The sequence below is a fragment of the Microcaecilia unicolor genome, chromosome 3 (genome assembly GCF_901765095.1).
Source record: "Microcaecilia unicolor chromosome 3, aMicUni1.1, whole genome shotgun sequence".
Lineage (NCBI taxonomy): Eukaryota > Metazoa > Chordata > Amphibia > Gymnophiona > Siphonopidae > Microcaecilia > Microcaecilia unicolor.
The window spans coordinates 527,438,954-527,458,671 of record NC_044033.1 but is presented as its reverse complement, the minus strand read 5'-3'; the positions used below and the strand labels follow the sequence as shown (position 1 = coordinate 527,458,671).

The following is a 19,718-nucleotide window of genomic DNA, read 5'->3' as shown; positions in this document are numbered from 1 at the left end:
GGAGACACATCCTCGGTGCTAGAGGATATTGCATCCCCTGGTGAGCTGGTCCAGGCTACAGGATTACTTCCAACTTCACCAGGGTGATGCTCTCCTTTTAGGAAACCTCCCTCCTCCAAGGCAGCACAGGGTCTGCCAGATTGGAGATGGGTCTTCTCTATAGCGTGCCTGTAGGTCTCCTTTATGTACCTCTCTGTCTCTCTCAGCACCTCCAAGCCTGCTACTCTAGCCTCAAGAGAATGGACTCGTTCTCTGATAGCTAGGAGCTCTTTGCATCGAGTACACACATATGAACTCTCATCAACTGGGAGATAATCATACATGTGACACTCAATGCAAAAGACTGGATAGCACCCCTCTTGCTGTTGGACTACAGTTTGCATCTTAGTATTATAGAGTTGTTTAATAAAAATGTCTTAAGGTATTAGAGATATCAGATGAATATAAAGAGCCTTAAGGTTGTTGTAATATGTAATTCATTTAGTGCTTGCTTCCCAGAAACTAATTAAATAATTAAAACTATAATGAAAACTCTCCTCTTGTTGTCCTAATTAGAATAACTAACTATAAATGAAGAGTTGAGCTAAGGGTGGGTGGATGGAATGAGAACCGACCTAGGCTCTACTGTGCCTTCTAGAGAGACTGTGTGTTAATGCTATGGCAGAAAATTCAAGTTTTAATACTATGGAGAAAAACGTACAGAGGATAACTAATAAAGCTTGCTTTTTTTTTTTTTAATTCTAATTGTGTTTATCAATATCCTACAATGCTTCTTTTAAACCCAATCTTTAAGTTACCCAAGCACAAAGCAAAATAATGTCACTTACCAGAGAAATGTCATCGTCTCTCAGAACTTCTCAGAAAGAAAGTTAAATGGGACCTTTCCTCTCTATATAGTTTGGATTCTAAGGAGACTGCTTCAGACAAACCCTTTGAAGCTAGCCCAGTAATCAGATTGCCCTTAGTATTCTCTGCAAATATTCTACTTCCTCACACCTTAATTAACACCTAATTCAGGTCAGTAGCAATGCTACCTCTCCAGCAGATAAAAACAGAAATTAACTTTCTTTTAGGACAGTTCAAGCCTTGCTACTATCCTTTTTATACTCTTGGCTGTTAAGTTTCTACCTCTAGAGAAAGTTTCAGTTTAAAACTATAGGGAAAAGAGTTATACACTATGGAACCTAGTTAACAATGCTGCTTCTCTCTCTTTTATATTTTTTTCTAAGACTGAACTAGGCCCTACTGTGCCTTCTAGAGACTATCTGTTAATGCTGTGGCAGAAAATTCAAGTTTTAAAACTATGGGGAAAAGGGTATGTTTTTTTTTAATTCTGTGTTTATCAATATCCTAACAATTCCTCTTTTAAACACAATCTTTAAGTTACCAAGCACAGAATAAAATAATGCCACTTACCCACAGAAATGTCCTCCTCTCCCCTCCCTAAGACTCCTCATACCTTCAAGAGTCCTAGCTTCAAACAGGAGGAAGGACTAGCACTCCTTATATGGTAGTTAAGCCCTGCCCAATGTATCCCAGGATGCACCGGGCACATCAAGGTGCTGCCATTTTGAGGTGGTACCTTCAGGAGGAGGGAGGGAGTGCTAGTCCCTCCTCATGTTTGAAGGTAGGACTCTTTTGAAGGTATGAGGGGAGGAACAATGTTAGACAACTATGCTTAGCTTTCGGGGGGGGGGGGGGAGGCAGGGTCAGGCCAGGCCAGGCAAATATCCCACTGGACCAACAGGATTCAATGTATTCACCAGTGTGGGGGGGGGGGTTATGAGTTTGGGTTGGTGAGGGGTCTGGGGTCCACCAGATCTCCTGGCCCTTGTGGTTTTGGGGGTGGGGGTGGGGGTCTGCTTTTAGGTTTGACAGGTCCAGCTTTTCTCTTGCCCGGACCTGTCAAACTTCTGCGAGAGGATTGTGCCTTGAGCGCATGTCCAGGCACAATCCTCCCACACTTTCCCCCTATGATCAACACTAATAACACGCCTGTATTTGCATGTTATTAGCATTGATCATAAGGGCGTTGATTCTCCGCACTGTTCTGGTGGTAATTTTATGGTGCTGTTTGGGATCAGAACGGGAAACTAATCATCGGCCCGTCAGTTTCTTATTTCTAGTTATTCATAACAGTGTCTGTAGAAGCAAATATTACTATGGACCATGGAAAGTAAAGATAGGAAGCATGCAGCACAAACTGAAAATATGGGGAGACACCAAAGGTGGTCTTTAAAGGGCAGGACAGTGAATTATTATTGTACCTCTGTTAGGTACGAATGAATGAAGAAAGGTCTTCCAAGAAATAATAAGTTTCTCTTGTCTAGAGGTGCAGAGATGAACTGCAAAGATTACAGCTTAGGCAGTTAAGAGATATCTTTCCAAACCCTAACCAAGAGGTTTCAATCCAGTTCTCAGCATATCCACAATGGATAGGCATGAGAGAGATTTGCCCACAATGGAGGCTGTATATGCAAATCAATCTGATGCATATTCATTCTGGATACCCTGAAAACCAGACAGGCTGGGTTGAGAAGCACTGCTCTATGTAAAAGGTTTCTGAGTTTGGAAATCGAATTAGCGATTGTTTCCAAATGCAAAACATAACTCACCTGTGACAGTACTCGGTAATGAGCTCCCTCTTGGTTTTTTCAACTTCTTCCTGTGATAACACCAGAAGATACATTGTCTTCATGAGTAGGGTGGATTGGTGACACAAAAAACCCTTCAAACCCAGATACTCTGGTCACATGAACCTTTTCCAGAGTGAAAATGGCTCTTTTAGACCAAGTATAAAATAAATTTGTCCTGGTATTTGCATATATGCGCATCAAACCACGTCTTTATTCATCCAAATGTAAAACAAGTCAGGGGTCACATGACCCACAATCACACATATCCCTTGGCAAATCCCCATAGAAAAAGATTTTTCTTCCATCATTGCATGATAAAAATCAGTTCAAATCATTAGTGGCACTGGCCAGGAGCAGTGGCGTAGGAAGGGGGCGGGAGGGGTGGGCCGCCCCGGGTGCACGCGCTCGGGGGGTGCCGGCCCCGCTGGTTCCCTGCTCCCTCTGCTCCGGAACAGGTTACTTCCTGTTCCGGGGCAGAGAGAGCAGGGAACCGGCTGACGCAACTCCGAGTGACGTGCACTCGGGGTGGATCGGCCCTCCCGCAGGTAAGAATACGGTCCGGGGGGGGAGGGGTTTGCGCTGGGGGGGGTTGCGCCGCAGAGGGGGGGGTGCGCGCCATGCTGCACCCTGGGTGGGGGTGCGCAGCGGCGACCCGCCCCGGGTGTCATTAGCCCTCGCTACGGCACTGGCCAGGAGCCCCATTCAAATCACTTGTGCAGAGATCTCCGCTGATGTTCAGTGGCACTAACCAGTTAGAGTCGCTGAATATCAGCGCCGACCGCTAAATTAAAAGCCAGGTATTTTATGGGCTCTGGGGCTGGAGTCGGCACTTATGCGGTTAAATGCCAATTTTCAGCACTTAACCACCTAAGTCAACTGGACAAATCAGACTGCACAAAGCAGAGTCGCTTAAGTAGTTAAGTACTGAATCTCGCACGTAAATCGCACAAAAGACAGCCGGCCACAAAGTCAGATGTTCGTTGCCAGTGCCAGGAAATGCCCTGGCTTTGAATATTGAGGCATAAAGCTGGCGGTGACTATAAAAACTGCTCACTGCCTTCTACTTGTAAATTTAGTCCTGCCGTTAATTTGCCTAGATTTATGAGCTTAATGCTGAAAATCACGACTAAGCTCCTAGGAAATATTTTTTCACTCAACGAATATTTAAGCGCTGGAACTCTTTGCCGGAGGATGTGGTAACAGCAGTTTGCGTACCTGGGTTAAAAAAAAGGTTTGGACAAACTCCTGGAGAAAAAGTCCATAGTCTGCTATTGAGACAGGCATGGGAAGCAACTGCTTGCCCTGTGATTGGTAGCATGGAATGTTGCTACTCTTTAGGGTTCCAGAATCTTGCTACTGTTTGAGATTCTTCATGGAATCTTGCTATTCGTTATGATTCCGGAATCTTGCTATTCTTTGGGGTTCTTAGGATTCCAGAATCTTGTTATCCTTTGGGGTTCTACATGGAATGTTGCTACTCTTTGAGATTCTGCATGGAATCTTGCTATTCGTTATGATTCCAGAATCTTGCTATTCTTTGAGGTTCTACATGGAATGATTCTACTCTTTGAGATTCTGCATGGAATCTTGTTACTCTTTAGGATTCTAGAATCTTGCTGTCCTTTGGGGTTCTACATGGAATGTTGCTACTCGGAGATTCTGCATGGAATCTTGTCACGCTTTAGGATTCCAGAATCTTGCTATTCTTTAGGGTTCTACATGGAATGTTGCCACGATTTGGGTTTCTGCCAGGTACTTGTGACCTGGCTTGACCACTGTTTGGAAAACAGGATACTGGGCTAGATGGACCATATGTCTGACCCAGTATGGCTACTCTTATGTTCTTATGTTTCCCCCCCCCATCTGTCCACCCCTGTAGCCACCCTCTAATTCTCCTAAATTTAGGAGTTTAGTGAACTTTCGATGCACTTGGCCCTAGTAAATTTTCAAAGAGACCAGTTTAGGAACAGAATTCTCAAAATTAGGAGCAGGAATCCTTTGAATATCGGGCCCAAACTGACTTGTCCTAGAAGGTCAATTGCAGAGGTGGATTAGAAATGAGATGCAGAGATGTTGTAAAGAGTTTCTTTATATAAGGGAGATGACCCACAAACTTATATGCTACAGGAACAGTTCTAGAAAGAGTGCCACAACTTAGGTACAAGGGGCTGCATTCTACATATGCCTCCAGATTCTATATAGCGTACCTGGCGTTCCGCACCGAAATCCAGGCGTATTCTATAACAGTGCGTGTAACTTAATTGGCTTAACAAACCAATCAGCGTTAATAGCAATTAAGCAATAATGAGCTCTAATTAACAATATTTAGATTTATGCATGCAAATCCCTGTGCGTATTCTGTAATGCATGGCGCCTAACTTTAAATGTGCGCAGGCAAAAAGGGGCGTGGTTGTGGGCAGGGAAATGGGCGTTTCTACTACTACTTATCATTTCTATAGCGCTACTAGACCTATGCAGCGCTGTACACTTGAACATGAAGAAACAGTCTTCGTGGGCGTTCCAAAATTTACACGCACTGTTATAGAATATGGCCCTCTTCATCTAAATTTACGCCGCATTTTCATTAGTGTAAATGGAGGTGCGTAGTTCTAGGTGCTAGGATACCAAGTAAGTGTATTCTATATACCATGCCTAAATCTAGGCACCGCTGATAGAATACGCTTAGGCAGAAATGTTTTCTGTGTGGATTTTTCAGGCGTCATGTATAGAAATCTGGCCAACGCACCTAAAAAAATTGGCGCAGAAAAAAGTGCTATTCTACAAGCCGCGCTTAAAATTAGGCGTGGTTTTTAGAAATAGCACTTATGCCCAGGAGTTGTGCCTAACTATGGGCGTGGCCATTTGCACAAAATGAAACGCGGTACAAACATATGCGCCTAATTCTATAACAACGCCGTAAATACTAGGAACACCTCCGTTCCGCCCATCACTCTCCCACATCTGAACCCTTTTTTTTTTTTTTTTACTCACGTGTAAAATTTAGGCATGGATCCTGCACCTAAATTTACATGCACAAGTTCTGCTTAACTCGTTATTCAATTAAATTACGCATGCAAACTTTGGTGAGTTTTACAGAATTAGTGGGAATATACAGCCCACTAATTTCCTTAACAGCATCCTGGTGCCCAGATTCCATGATAGAATACGACCATAAGCTGGCATTTAGGTGCCATCATTTAGCCACACCCACTGCGTCACTTTAGCGCATACCTTACAGTATTCTTCAAGTTACGGGTGTAAATATGGGCCCTACCTAAGCGTAGGGTTACCATATTTTGTCCCCCAAAAAGGAGGACACATGCCCCACCCCGCCCCCATTTCACACCCCGCCCCCTTTCACGCCCTCCCTCTGCCCAATGTCACATTTTCCCCTCCCCCCTGTCACACACCCCATCGAACCCCTCCCCGTCACCCCCATCCCCTTACCTTACTACTGCCCTGGTGGTCTAGTGACCTCCGGGGCAGGAAAGAGCCCCCTCTTTCCTGCCCGGAGCGCTGCCCTGCATGCATCCATCCTGTTGCTGATCTCGGTGCCGATTCAAAATGGCCGCCGAGAGTTGAAGTCTCACAAGGTCACTTCAACTCTCGGCGGCCATTTTGAATCGGCGCCGCGATCAGGAAACCGAAGGATGCATGCAGGGCAGCGCTCCGGGCAGGAAAGAGGGGGCTCTTTCCTGCCCCGAAGGCGGAAGAGGTCACTAGACCACCAGGGCAGTAGTAAGTAAGGGGAGGGGAGGCTAGCAATCTGCCCGTTTGTCCGGATTTCTATAGGATGGCCCGCCCACCAGCCTGCCTGTTTGCCCAGAAATCCGGACAAATGGGCAGAATGGCAAATCCCGCCCGGTTGCCCGGACATGTCCTCAAAAAGAGGACATGTCCAGGTAAATCTGGACATATGGTAACCCTACCTAAGCCCCACCCCAAGTGTGTCCCTTGCACAGGAGCCAACTTTTCAAAATGATTGAGGGTGCTATACCCAACAGCAGGGCCGCCGAGGTGGGGGGGGGGGGGGGGCAGGGAGTGCAAAATTCCCCGGGCCCGGCCTTCAAGAGGGGGCCCTCTGCCCACAACCTTCTTCCTGCCTGCCTGTTTTCAGGTCTGTCTCTCTCCTGCTCCTGTGTGCCAAGACTCGGATGATTGTATTAACGCAATAACCCCGGTGACCCTGGTTATCATGTTAATGCAATCATCTGGGTCCTGGCACATAGGAGCGGGAAACGAAGAGATTGAGGGAGGAGCAGTCAGACACAGGAAGGTAAGGGGGCGGACGGGTGCAGGGCCAGAGACCCCAAATGTGGGCAATGGCCCAGGTGGAGGGGGTGGTCAGAGGTCCTGCCCTGGACCCGGCTGTGTCTCTTGGAAGCTTTCCCAGTGGAAAGTACCCCTCCCCCCTGAACACAGTCAAGGAGTTTGCTCGATGCTGGCAGGGCTCAAGCACCCACAGAGCTGGCTCCTCAGCCCCCTTGTAGATCTTCAGTACTGGAAAAGTGAGGGGAAAAGTAGACAGGAATGTGGTAAATATGGATATTGATTCCACAGTGCAGGGTCTTTTTCCGCTTCCAACACTCAAGACACTTACAGCTTTGACCATCTTGCTGCCTGCTGCTTCTGTCCTCTGAATGAATGCGTTCAGCATCATGTCCCGGGGTCCCACTTTCTCTAGCTGAATTGAAACGAAAGCTTCTGGAGGCCTGAAAAAAAAAAAAAAAGTAACGGAGACCTTAGAGTACAATGAAGGATGAGGGATACCGCCCTGAAGGCTGAGCTGCAAATTCTCGCTTCACATATCCTGAAACCTGACATTCAGTACTGCTCATGCATTTAAAATAACCCCTGGCTCAGAATGAATTAGAATAAATTACATCTAGGTGCAAAGCGGGGTCGCTGTAAGGGTACTGGGCACCCTAGAAGAAGCTTCTGCCTTATGCCCCCCCCCCCCCCCACTCAATTAACTTTCCAGGGTTCTGATCTGCCCTCTCCCCCCCCCCCCCCCCCACACACACATCATGCTTTTAAATATTAAGGGATCGATACTCAGCCACCAACAAAGCTGGGCCCTGTCCGGGATTTCTTATTGAATACCCAGTTATTTTTGAGTCGGCTAACACATAGCTGCTTAAGTCGATATTCAGCACTTAAGCAGTCATGGTAGTTAAGCCCCTGGGCAGGGTGAGGCACCGCCATTTTGAGGTGGCACCCACAGAGGAGGGAGAGAGTGCTAGTCTCTCCTCCTCCAAATTTAAGGTATGAAGAGAGGGGGTTGGGTTGGGTGGGGGACCCCATAACACCGCTAGATCACTAGGGCTAGCCTTCGGGAGAGGTCACGTCAGACCTGTCGAGGATTCCACTGGACCACCAGGATATTTTCAGTGGGGGAGGGCTATGTGCTTGGGGAGATAAGGGGTCTGGGAGTCCACTGGACCTCCAGATCCCCTTGTGTTTGGCAGGGTAGGTCGTGGGGGGGGGGGGGGGGATTATTGGGTTGGGGGGTGGATTGTGGGGGGGAGCAGTTATGTGTTTGGGGGAGTGAGGAGACTGGGGTCCACTGGACCTCCAGGCCCTTATACGTATGGTGGTCTAGGTGCCTTAAAAACCATGGGCTGACTATCTTTTGTTCCTTACTGAGGAAGATGTAAAGGAGATATCTATGGCAGAAATTGTATTTAATGGGCGTCTCCAGTGACACACACAGTTTATAGACTGCTTTAAATTACACTGTCACTTGGACCACCACTTATGCCTACCATTTGGCCTACCATTTGGCCTACAAAACGCCGTTATAGAATTGGCACTAAGCCTTAGTAGGGTTACCATATGGCTCCAGAAAAAGGAGGACGGATTGAGCCAGCCGGGTTTTACTTCCATTGCTTTGAAAGCAATGGAAGTAAAACCCGGCTGGCTCAATCCGTCCTCCTTTTTCTGGAGCCATTAAGCTCACGGCATCGGGGTGCCTGGACGGAGACGTCAATTTATAGAATTGCCCTTTATGCTTTTGAGTGCAGATTTTTCAAAACTGGATGTTTAGGAAGAAAAAAGAAGCCAAAACGAAAATATGTTGATGTGAATTTAAATAGCATGAAGATAAACACAATTGTCCCCTTCAATCAACTTGTGAAAACCCTCAAGTTCAATCGAGCAGTTAGGACAGTCTCTGAGCAGGTATAAATTCAGACAAAATTGCAACGCACCTTTTCCAGCTGCCTTCCCTCTTCCTTCACTGCATAAGAACAACCATATGGGTCAGACTGATGGTCCATCTAACCCAGTATCCCAGTATCATACTTCCCACAGTCAGGGCCGCTGAGAGACTGGGCCGGGCCCGGGGCAAGGCCACCTCCGGGGCCCCGCCCCTGCCACCCTCGCCGCCCCGCCCTCCTGAGGTCGCTGCTGCCGCTCCCTCCTCCACCCCCCCCAAGGTCGCCGCAGCCACTGCTCACCCCCTCCCCCCCCGAGGTTGCCGCGAGGTCACTTCAACTCTCGGCGGCCATTTTGAATCGGCGCTGCGATCAGGAAACCGAAGGATGCATGCAGGGCAGCGCTCCGGGCAGGAAAGAGGGGGCTCTTTCCTGCCCCGAAGGCGGAAGAGGTCACTAGACCACCAGGGCAGTAGTAAGTAAGTGGAGGAAAGGTAGCAATCTGCCCGTTTGTCTGGATTTCTGGACAAACGGGCAGGCAGGCAGGCGGGCCGTCCTATAAGACGGCCCGCCCACCAGCCTGCCCATTTGTCCAGAAATCCAGACAAACGGGCAGATTGGCAAAACCCGCCCGGTTGTCCGGACATGTACTCATAAAGAGGACATGTCCGGGTAAATCCGGACATATGGTAACCCTACTTTCTATACAGGAAGTAGGATGCTGTCAAGGAGGAGGAGCCAGTACCCTCAGGAATAGTGATTGTTAACTGTAAAATTCCCTCACTGCTATTTTTAGTAGATTTTTTTCAGAATGGGGGAAGGGAGAGGCGGGATCACTTGCAGGAACCTTTGCATTATGCCTGCCACTCCCTTGAAGGCCCAAATTCAGATTGTCCCTGGCAAGTTGCCAACATGGAGAGTACAAAGCCTGCTGTAGCACAGGCAGGTACAGATTAATCCACAATACCCTTTGCAGGCAGCAAATACCTTAGTCCAACCTGAAATCCTAGGTTTCTCTGTTCTACTTATGTTACCACCTCTTGTTCCAGGGTCTCTGTGAGGGATGCCCAGCAGGGTGACAGGCTGCAGTTTCCATCTCTTTCCCAGATTTGGAAATTTTGTCTCTCAACAAGCTGCTCTGACGCCTTATGCTGTGTCTTCTCTCCTGAAACGCCAGGAAGATTGCTCATTACATATGCAAGCCTTACAGTCCCACAATTAACACAAAACAATGTGATACAATTTCACTGCTGGATTTACAACCATATATTATCAGCAATACGTCAATATGCCAACTAAAAGCTACCTGTATTTGGTCACACAATGTGGCACACTGAGTACGACAATACTGACTAGTAAAATGGGGGAATACCTGAGGAAGGAGCTGATGGGCTGGGGGAACATACCAGAAGTGGAAGGGCAGTGGTCCAGGCTGAAAGAAGCTATAAATAGGGCCACAAACCTTTATGTAAGGAGAGAAAATAAAAGCAAGAGAAAAAGGAAACCGATATAGTTCTCGAAGCAAGTACCAAGAAAATAAAGGCTAAAGAGTTGGCATTCCAGAAATACAGAAAAACTCAAGAACAGGAACACGGAGAGGAATACCGAATGAAAGTGAAAGAAGCCAAGAGAGAGATACGTCTGCCAAAAGCGCAAGCGGAAGAACAAATGGCTAGAAATGTAAGGAGGGGTGACAAAATTTTCTTCAGGTATATTAGTGAAAGGAGAATGACTAAAAAGAGAATTGCAAGACTGAAAGATGCTATGAACCGCTATGTGGATAATGATGAAGAAAAAGCAAATTTGCTAAATAGATACTTTTGTTCTGTTTTCACTGAAGAAAATCCTGGAGAAGGACCACGATTGACTGGCAAAAGTACAAATGAAAATGGAGTGGATATAGCACCATTCACAGAAGAGAGTGTGTATGAACAACTTGAAAATCTAAAGGTGGACAAAGCAGTGGGACCGGACGGGATCCACCCCAGGATATTGAGGGAGCTCAGAGAGGTTCTGGCGGGTCCTCTTAAAGATTTGTTTAATATATCCTTGCAGACGGGAAAGGTTCCAAGGGATTGGAGAACGGCGGATGTGGTCCCTCTTCACAAAAATGGTGATAGGGAAGAAGCTGGAAACTACAGGCCGGTAAGCCTCACTTCAGTTATTGGAAAAGTAATGGAAGTGATGCTGAAGGAAAGGATAGTGAATTTCCTGGAAGCCAATAAGTTGCAAGATCTGAGACAACACGGTTTTACCAGAGGGAAATCGTGCCAAACGAATCTCATTGAATTCTTTGATTGGATGATGGGAGAATTGAATCAGGGACGAGCTATGGACGTAATCTACTTAGATTTCAGCAAAAGCTTTTGACACGGTTCCTTACAGGAGGCTCTTGAATAAACTAGACAGGCTGAAGATAGGACCCGAAGTGGTGAACTGGATTAGGAAATGGTTGACAGACAGATGCCAGAGGATGGTGGTAAATGGAATTCGCTCGGATGAGGGAAAGGTGAGTAGTGGAGTGCCTCAGGGATTGGTGCTGGGGCCGATTCTGTTCAATATATTTGTGAGTGACATTGCCGAAGGATTAGAAGGTAAAGTTTGCCTTTTTGCGGATGATACCAAGATTTGTAACAGAGTGGACACTCTAGAGGGAGTGGAAAACATGAAAAAGGATCTGCAGAAGCTAAAACAATGGTCTAATGTTTGGCAATTAAAATTCAATGTGAAGAAATGCAAAGTGATGCACTTAGGGAGTAGAAATCCACGGGAGATGTATGTGTTAGGTGGTGAGAGTCTGAAATGTACAGACAGGAAGAGGGATCTTGGGGTGATAGTATCTGAGGATCTGAAGGTGACGAAACAGTGTGACAGGGTGGTGGCTGTAGCCAGAAGATTGCTAGGCTGTATAGAGAGAGGTGTGACCAGCAGAAGAAAAGAGGTGTTGATGCCCCTCTACAAGTCATTGGTGAGGCCCCACCTGGAGTATTGTGTTCAGTTTTGGAGGCCATATCTTGCTAAGGATGTAAAAAAAATTGAAGCAGTGCAAAGAAAAGCTACAAAAATGGTATGGGATTTGCATTACAAGACGTATGAGGAGAGACTTGCTGACCTGAACATGTATACCCTGGAGGAAAGAAGAAACAGGGGTGATATGATACAGACGTTCAAATATTTGAAAAGTATTAATCTGCAAACGAACCTGTTCTGGAGACGGGAAGGCAGTAGAACTAGAGGACATGAAATTAGGTTGAAGGGGGGCAAACTCAGGAAAAATGTCAGAAAGTATTTTTTTCAAGGAGAGAGTGGTGGATACTTGGAATGCCCTCCCGCGGTAGGTGGTGGAGATGAAAACGGTAACGGAATTCAAAAATGCGTGGGATAAACATAAAGGAATCCTGTTCAGAAGGAATGGATCCTAAGGAGCTTAGCCGAGATTGGGTGGCAGCACCGGTGGTTGGGAGACGGGGCTAGTACTGGGCAGACTTCTATGGTCTGTGCCCTGAAAATGGTAGAAACAAATCAAGGTCAGGTATACATATAAAGTAGCGCATAAGAGTTTATCTTGTCGGGCAGACTGGATGGACTGTACATTTCTTTTTCTGCCTTCACCTACTATGTTACTATGTTAATACAGAACTTTGACTTTTATTCTCTAGTCTCAGATTAGCACAGACCAAAATTTGTCACTCTCAGAAATCTATTTTATGGGCTGTGGTGTTTTCTGCCCAATGTACATAAGTATTGCCATACTGGGACAGACCGAAGGTCCATCAAGCCCAGCATCCTGTTTCTAACAGTGGCCAATCCAGGTCACAAGTACCTGACAAGATCCCAAACAAGTACAATACATTTTATGCTGCTTATCCTAGAAATAAGCAGTGGATTTTCCCCAAGTGCATTTTAATAATGGTCTATGGACTTTTCCTTTAGGAAGCCTTCCAGACCTTTTTTTTAAACCCCGCTAAGCTAACTGGTTTTTACTAGATTCTCTGGCAACAAATTCCAGATTTTAATTATACATTGAGTGAAGAAATATTTTCTCTGATTTGTTTTAAATTTACTACTTTGTAGCTTCATCTCATCAAGAGGTGAGACGTCTAGCTCAGTAAGAAGCCATCATAATAACGCACTGTATATGGTACCTTTTTTGGCAGTCCGAGCAGAACTGTGAAAGTCCTGAAAGGGCATGGTGTCTGACCCCTGGAGCTGACCTTGCCCGAGCACGGTTCAGACACATTGGCAGGCCACTGTAGGGAAGTTAGCTCCATTTTCTGCTCTGATTTCAGTCCTAAGCTAGAATATTTTATAAGCCCCAAAATGTTTAAAAAAACTGCTTAGGAAAGAGCTTTATTGAGACAATAAACACAATATCCATCTACAGACAATAAGGAAAAGACATACTTGTATAGACATTTCTGATTTTTTACGTGGACAGAATACTGACCTTGGCATCCGTGGTCGGAGCAGGAAGCTGGGTCGTAGAGCAGTATGAGGCTTGCTGAACCGCAACGAGCAAAGCATTTCTCTGGGTGATCTGGCAGGCCAATGCCACTTGCAGGTTTGACACTCCGGCCCTGGATAAAAGCTGCAAGAATCAAAAGATCTCAGAGCAGCCCTACGCTCGCTGTTCCCACAACTACAGAAATTGCAGCAGGCGTCTGGTGCTGCTGGTTTAAGTACAAAGATATTCTGATCGATACTCAAAAAATGATTTAGCTAGCCAGAAATGGCCGCTGACTGGTTAAATCACTTGCTTGGGGCTATTTTTAGTGGTACTTAACCGGCTATCGCCGCTGGAAATCATCGGTTAACACCTAAATGAAAACCAGCTATTTGGGGGGTTTTCCAGGGGTCCGAGTGGAGGGCCTAGTGGTTAGTGCAGCTGACTCTGATTCTGGGGAACTGGGTTCGATTCCCATTGCAGCTCCTTGTGACTCTGGGCAAGTCACTTAACCCTCCATTGCCCCAGGTACAAAATAAGTACTTGAATATATGTAAACCGCTTTGAATGTAGTTGCAAAAACCTCAGAAAGGCAGTATATCAAGTCCCATTTCCCTTTTCCTATTGGAGATTCTACATGGAATGTTGCTATTCCGCTAGCAACATTCCATGTAGAAGCCTGCCCTTGCAGATCACCAATGCGGCTGCACAGGCTTCTGTTTCTGTGAGTCTGACGTCCTGCACGTACGTACGTCAGACTCACAGGACCTCAGACTCACAGAAACAGAAGCCTGCGCAGCCGCATTGCTGATCTGTAAGGGCAGGCGAGGAGTAGCCTAGTGGTTAGTGCAGTGGACTTTGAACCTGGGGTCCCGAGTTCAATTTCCACTGCAGCTCCTTGTGACTCTGGGCAAGTCACTTAACCCTCCATTGCCCCTGGTACAAAATAAGTACCTGAATATATGTAAACTGCTTTGAATGTAGTTGAAAAAAAAAAAAAAAAAAAACCTCAGAAAGGCAGTATATCAAGTCCCATTTCCCCCTTTCCCTTATGACATCACAATATTAGAAGTGAGCCAAGTATTGGGCAATCAAGCTATTATGACATCACTGATGAGGTTGGCTGTTATTGGAGGAATGAGTGGAGGAGTAGCCTAGTGGTTAGTGCAGTGGACTCTGATTCTGGGGAACTGGGGTCGATTCCCACTGCAGCTCCTTGTGACTCTGGGCAAGTCACTTAACCCTCCATTGCCCCTGGTACAAAATAAGTACCTAAATATATGTAAACCGCTTTGAATGTAGTTGCAAAAACCTCAGAAAGGCTGTATATCAAGTCCCATGTCCCCTTCTCCTTCCCCACTTGGCAGGTTAAGTGCTGACATTTAACCATCCAGGGTAACTGCAAAAAACACAGTCCTATCTTTATGGGGTAACCCTGGCCGGTTAAGTTCTAAATATTGACTTAAATAGCCATGTGTTAGTCGGGATTGCATTAACCGGATATCAAAGCTGAAGCCCAGACATGGTCCGGCATTGAATATCTGGGTATAATGTCGGCATCGATCAGTGCAATGCTGACCACGGCTGTTGAACATTTACCCCATTATCAGGGCCAACGAGAGACTGACCCAGGCCCCCCAGACTGCCACTGCCATCCCCCACCCTGCTGCGTAACCATATAAAAATTGGGTGGGGGGGCCAGAGACCAAAGTGTGGGAGGCACATGTTGCCCCACCTCCCTGCCCCCGCCGCAACTCCACATACCTTGACTGGCCGGGGTCCCCAAACCTGCCCTGTGGCGGAGAACAGCGCTGGAGGGAGGCTTCTGGGGGGCTTGGGGACCCCCGCCAGCCAAACCAGAGGCACTGAAGTCCTGTGTCTGCTCCTCCCCAGCCTCCAAGGGGGGCACAGTGTTGGAGTTTTCTCTCTCCTGCTCCTGTCGGGATGTGATCACCCGGGTCCCATCAGGAGCAGGAGAGAGACAGACCGAGAGACAGATCTGGGCCCGGGGCAAGGCTGCCCCCTGGGCCCTCCCCACCGCCACCGCCCCACCCCCCAAATCACTATCACTGTCGCCTCCTCCTTCTCTCAAGCCGCTACCTGCCCACCCCCATCGATAGCCCCCCTCCGTCCGCCACCGGACCCCCTGCATTCAAATCGGCAGCACTTCACCTCTGTGTAAAAGTGGCAGATCACCTCCTTTTGGGCCCTCCCTGTGTCCCGCCCTTGCGGAAACAGGAAGTTACATCAGACGAGGGTGGGACACAGTGAGGGAAGGCCCGAAGGGAGGCGATCTGCCACTTTCACATGGAGGTGAGGTGCTGCCGATTTGAATGCAGGGGCTGGGTGGTGGACGGAGGGGAGCTGTCGACGGAGACCGGGGACTGCAGTGCTGGCGGCCTGGGAGCAGGAGAACGAGAGAGACCCCAGCGCCGGGCCCCCCTTGGAGGCCCACGCCCGGGGAATTTTGTCCCTCCTCCCCCCCCCCCCCCCCACCTCAGCGGCCCTACCTGGCTCCGGGCTCTCCTTGGAGGCCAGGCCTTGGGGAATCTTGTCCCCCTTTCTCGGCGGCCCTGCCCATTTGTAACAATATTGCAAAAAGGCTGGTGGCAACTTGTAGATTCACCAGTTGATAGAGGCATGAGCTGACAAGGACAAGCGTCCAGTTATTCAGGTACAAAAAATAATCATAAGTCAACCAATAATCATTGAAATGACTGGTGAAACTGTCACTATTCTAAACAAACATGTGGACAAAGGGGAGCCGGTTGATATTGTGTATCTGGATTTTCAAAAGGCGTTTGACAAGGTACCTCATGAAAGGCTACAGAGGAAATTGGAGGGTCATGGGATAGGAGGAAATGTCCTATTGTGGATTAAAAACTGGTTGAAGGATAGGAAACAGAGAGTGGGGTTAAATGGGCAGTATTCACAATGGAGAAGGGTAGTTAGTGGGGTTCCTCAGGGGTCTGTGCTAGGACAGCTGCTTTTTAATATATTTATAAATGATTTAGAGATGGGAGTAACTAGCGAGGTAATTAAATTTGCTGATGGCCCCTTCCTTGGCCACCTTTAAATCTAGACTGAAAGCCCACCTCTTCAACATTGCTTTTGACTCGTAACCACTTGTAACCACCTGCCTCCACCTACCCTCCTCCTTCCTGTACACAATAAGTGATTTGATTTGCTTCCTTTATTTTTTGTCTATTAGATTGTAAGCTCTTTGAGCAGGGACTGTCTTTCTTCTATGTTTGTGCTGCGCTGCGTATGCCTTGTAGAGCTATAGAAATGCTAAATAGTAGTAGTAGTAGTAGTATTCAAAGTCGTTAAATCGCGACAGGATTGTGAAAAATTACAAGAGGACCTTAAGAGACTGGGCAGCTAAATGGCAGATGACGTTTAATGTGAGCAAGTGCAAAGTGATGCATGTGGGAAAGAGGAACCCGAATTATAGCTACGTCATGCAAGGTTCCACGTTAGGAGTTACGGACCAAGAAAGGGATCTGGGTGTCATCGTCGATAATACACTGAAACCTTCTGCTCAGTGTGCTGCTGCGGCTAGGAAAGCGAATAGAATGTTGGGTATTATTAGGAAAGGTATGGAAAACAGGTGTGAGGATGTCATAATGCCGTTGTATTGCTCCATGGTGCGACCGCACCTTGAGTATTGTGTTCAATTCTGGTCGCCGCATCTCAAGAAAGATATAGTAGAATTGGAAAAGGTGCAGCGAAGGGCGGCTAAAATGATAGCGGGGATGGGACGACTTCCCTATGAAGAAAGATTAAGGAGCCTAGGGCTATTCAGCTTGGAGAAGAGACGGCTGAGGGGAGACATGATAGAGGTATATAAAATAATGAGTGGAGTGGAACAGGTGGATGTGAAGCGTCTGTTCACGCTTTCCAAAAATACTAGGACTAGGGGGCATGCGATGAAACTACAGTGTAGTAAATTTAAAACAAATCGGAGAAAATGTTTCTTCACCCAATGTGTAATTAAACTCTGGAATTCGTTGCCGGAGAAAGTGGTGAAGGCGGTTAGCTTGGCAGAGTTTAAAAAGGGGTTGGACGGTTTGCTAAAGGACAAGTCCATAAACCGCTACTAAACGGACTTGGAAAAATTCACAATTCCAGGAATAACATGTATAGAATGTTTGTACGTTTGGGAAACTCTCCAGGTGCCCGGATTGGCCGCTGTCGTGGACAGGATGCTGGGCTCGATGGACCCTTGGTCTTTTCCCAGTGTGGCATTACTTATGTACTTAAGCTCCATATCCTGAAATCATTTTTTAAAAAACGTTTCATAATTGCAATCAGAAATACCAGTGCTAACATACAACAGATTCATCCCATAGGGCTGTAATGGCAAAAATTGTTGGTTTGGTTTGTTTTCAGATCACCACCCCATTTGTTTCATTTTTAGATAGTAAATGATTCTTTTTATTCATTTCTCGTTTCCATTCAATCCAATCGAGCAATCGGTTTTGTAAAGTAATAGTGAGGTTTTCCATACATTTTCAATGAAACTTCTTTAAAACTTGGTGACAGGCATTTGTAATTGAAGCAACAACACTATAAGACACCAAGAGTGGCACAATAACCCCATGGCGCCAAGACGGGCAAAAGTACTAACAGAAGCAAGAAGACTACAAACCGCCATGAGAAGGGCGAAGTGGCCGAAATAGTGGAATGAAGACCTCAAGGCAAAGGAAGGGGAAAGTCAGTAAAGCTACTGGCAGGAAGATTCCGTGACACAGGAGAGAGGGGAAGCGGCAGCTACATTGATAGGAAGACCCCCAAATACTAGAAGAGAGATACATCAGCAACTGAGCTTCTCAATATGGAGTCTGCTTTGTACCACAGGGCTTAACTTTTCTCTGACACAAATTCCCTCTGAAAATTCAGGATAGAACTCGAAAGAAAACGGTATTGGTCTCAGAATCAAAATGTCGTCGTCAGCCATGGGATTTGGAAGCAAGGCTGGGACAGGCTTGTCTGTCTGAATGCAAAAAGTTTCAACACGTTAGGTCAAGCGACTCCTGCTTGTTCCCTGTCTCTTCCCAAGGAGGATACACTTTGGCTGTAAAACCATGACTCTCAGGAGCAGAGGGTCAGAGGCTTACAGCTGAGGCCAGTGCAGCTGTACAGTCGAGGAAGAAGCCAGTAAGAAGTTATCCTCTTGGCAGCAGAACACAAGATATGCCACTGGACCAGCATGGGGTATGTTCTTGATTAAGACCAAATGCTGGTTCAATGGGCTCCATTTGTCATGCTTTCTATTGCCCACATAAGTACATAAGCATCGCCATGCCGGGACAGACCAAAGGTCCATCGAGCCCAGCACCCTGTTACCAACAGCGGCCAAAAGAACGAGTAATTTGTACCGCCCATCCTAGAAATACTGTAGTCCCTCATCCATTCAATAACATTCTATGGCTTTTTCCTCCAGGAAGCCATCCAACCCTTTTTTGAAATCCACTAAGTTAACCGCCTTAACCACCTTTTCCGGCAGCGAATTTCAGAGTTTAACTAAGCGTTGAGTGAAGAAAAATTTCCTCCAATTCGTTTTACATTTACCACACTGCAGCTTCATCGCATGCCCCCTAGTCCTAGTATTTTTGGAAAGTGTAAACAGACGCTCCACATCGACCCGTTCCATTCCACTCATTATCTTATAGACCTCTATCATATCTCCTCTCAGGCGCCTTTTCTCCAAGCTGCACAGCCCCAGCCTCTTCAGCCTATCCTGCTGCATTGACTGTATAGTTCCTGCTGCTAGACCAGGGCATCTAGACCAGTGGTTCTCAACCCAGTGCTCAGGGCACATCCAGCCAAGTTTTCAGGTTATTCACAATAAATATGCATGAGATAGATTTGCATATCGAGGAGGAAGAGAATGCAGATCTATTTTATGTATATTCATCGTGAATATCCTGAAAACCTGATTGCCTGAGTGTTCCCTAGGGATTGGACTGAGAAGAACTGTTCTGGCCTAGACTCTCAGGGGTTGTGAGTTTGATCCCTGGTGAGCCTCATGCTGATCTGAACATGCATACCTTAGAGGAAAGGAGAAACTGGGGTGACATGATACAGACATTCAAATATTTGAAAGGTATTAATCCGCAAATTAAACTTTTTCAGAGAGGGGAAGGTGGTAAAACTAGAGGACACGAATTGAGGTTGAAGGGGGGCAGACTCAGGAGTAATGTCAGGAAGTATTTTTTTAATGGAAAGAGTGGTGGATATGTGGAATGCCCTCCCGCGGGAGGTGGTGGAGATGAAAACGGTAATGGAATTCAAACATGCGTGGGATAAACACAAAGGAATCTTGTTTAGAACGAATGGTTCCGCGGAATCTTAGCGGAGATTGGGTGGCGACGCCGGTAATTGGGAAACAAAACAGGAGCTGGGCAGACTTCTACGGTCTATGCCCTGATTGTGACTGAATAGATAAGGAAGGGCTGGAGTGTAAATTTTAAGGGGCTT

General features: G+C 46.7%; 1 protein-coding gene across 1 annotated transcript in view; it reads right to left on the bottom strand.

Moving 5' to 3' along the window:
* LOC115465264 overlaps positions 1–19,718 on the bottom strand; it is a 166,635-nt gene that overhangs the window by 91,384 nt on the left and 55,533 nt on the right. The window contains exons 15-18 of the mRNA XM_030195666.1: positions 13,239–13,379; positions 9,829–9,956; positions 7,237–7,348; positions 2,616–2,665 (exon numbers count right to left, since the gene is read on the bottom strand). Coding sequence (XP_030051526.1) covers positions 2,616–2,665; positions 7,237–7,348; positions 9,829–9,956; positions 13,239–13,379 — 431 coding nt within the window. The remainder of the gene's footprint in view (positions 1–2,615; positions 2,666–7,236; positions 7,349–9,828; positions 9,957–13,238; positions 13,380–19,718) is intronic.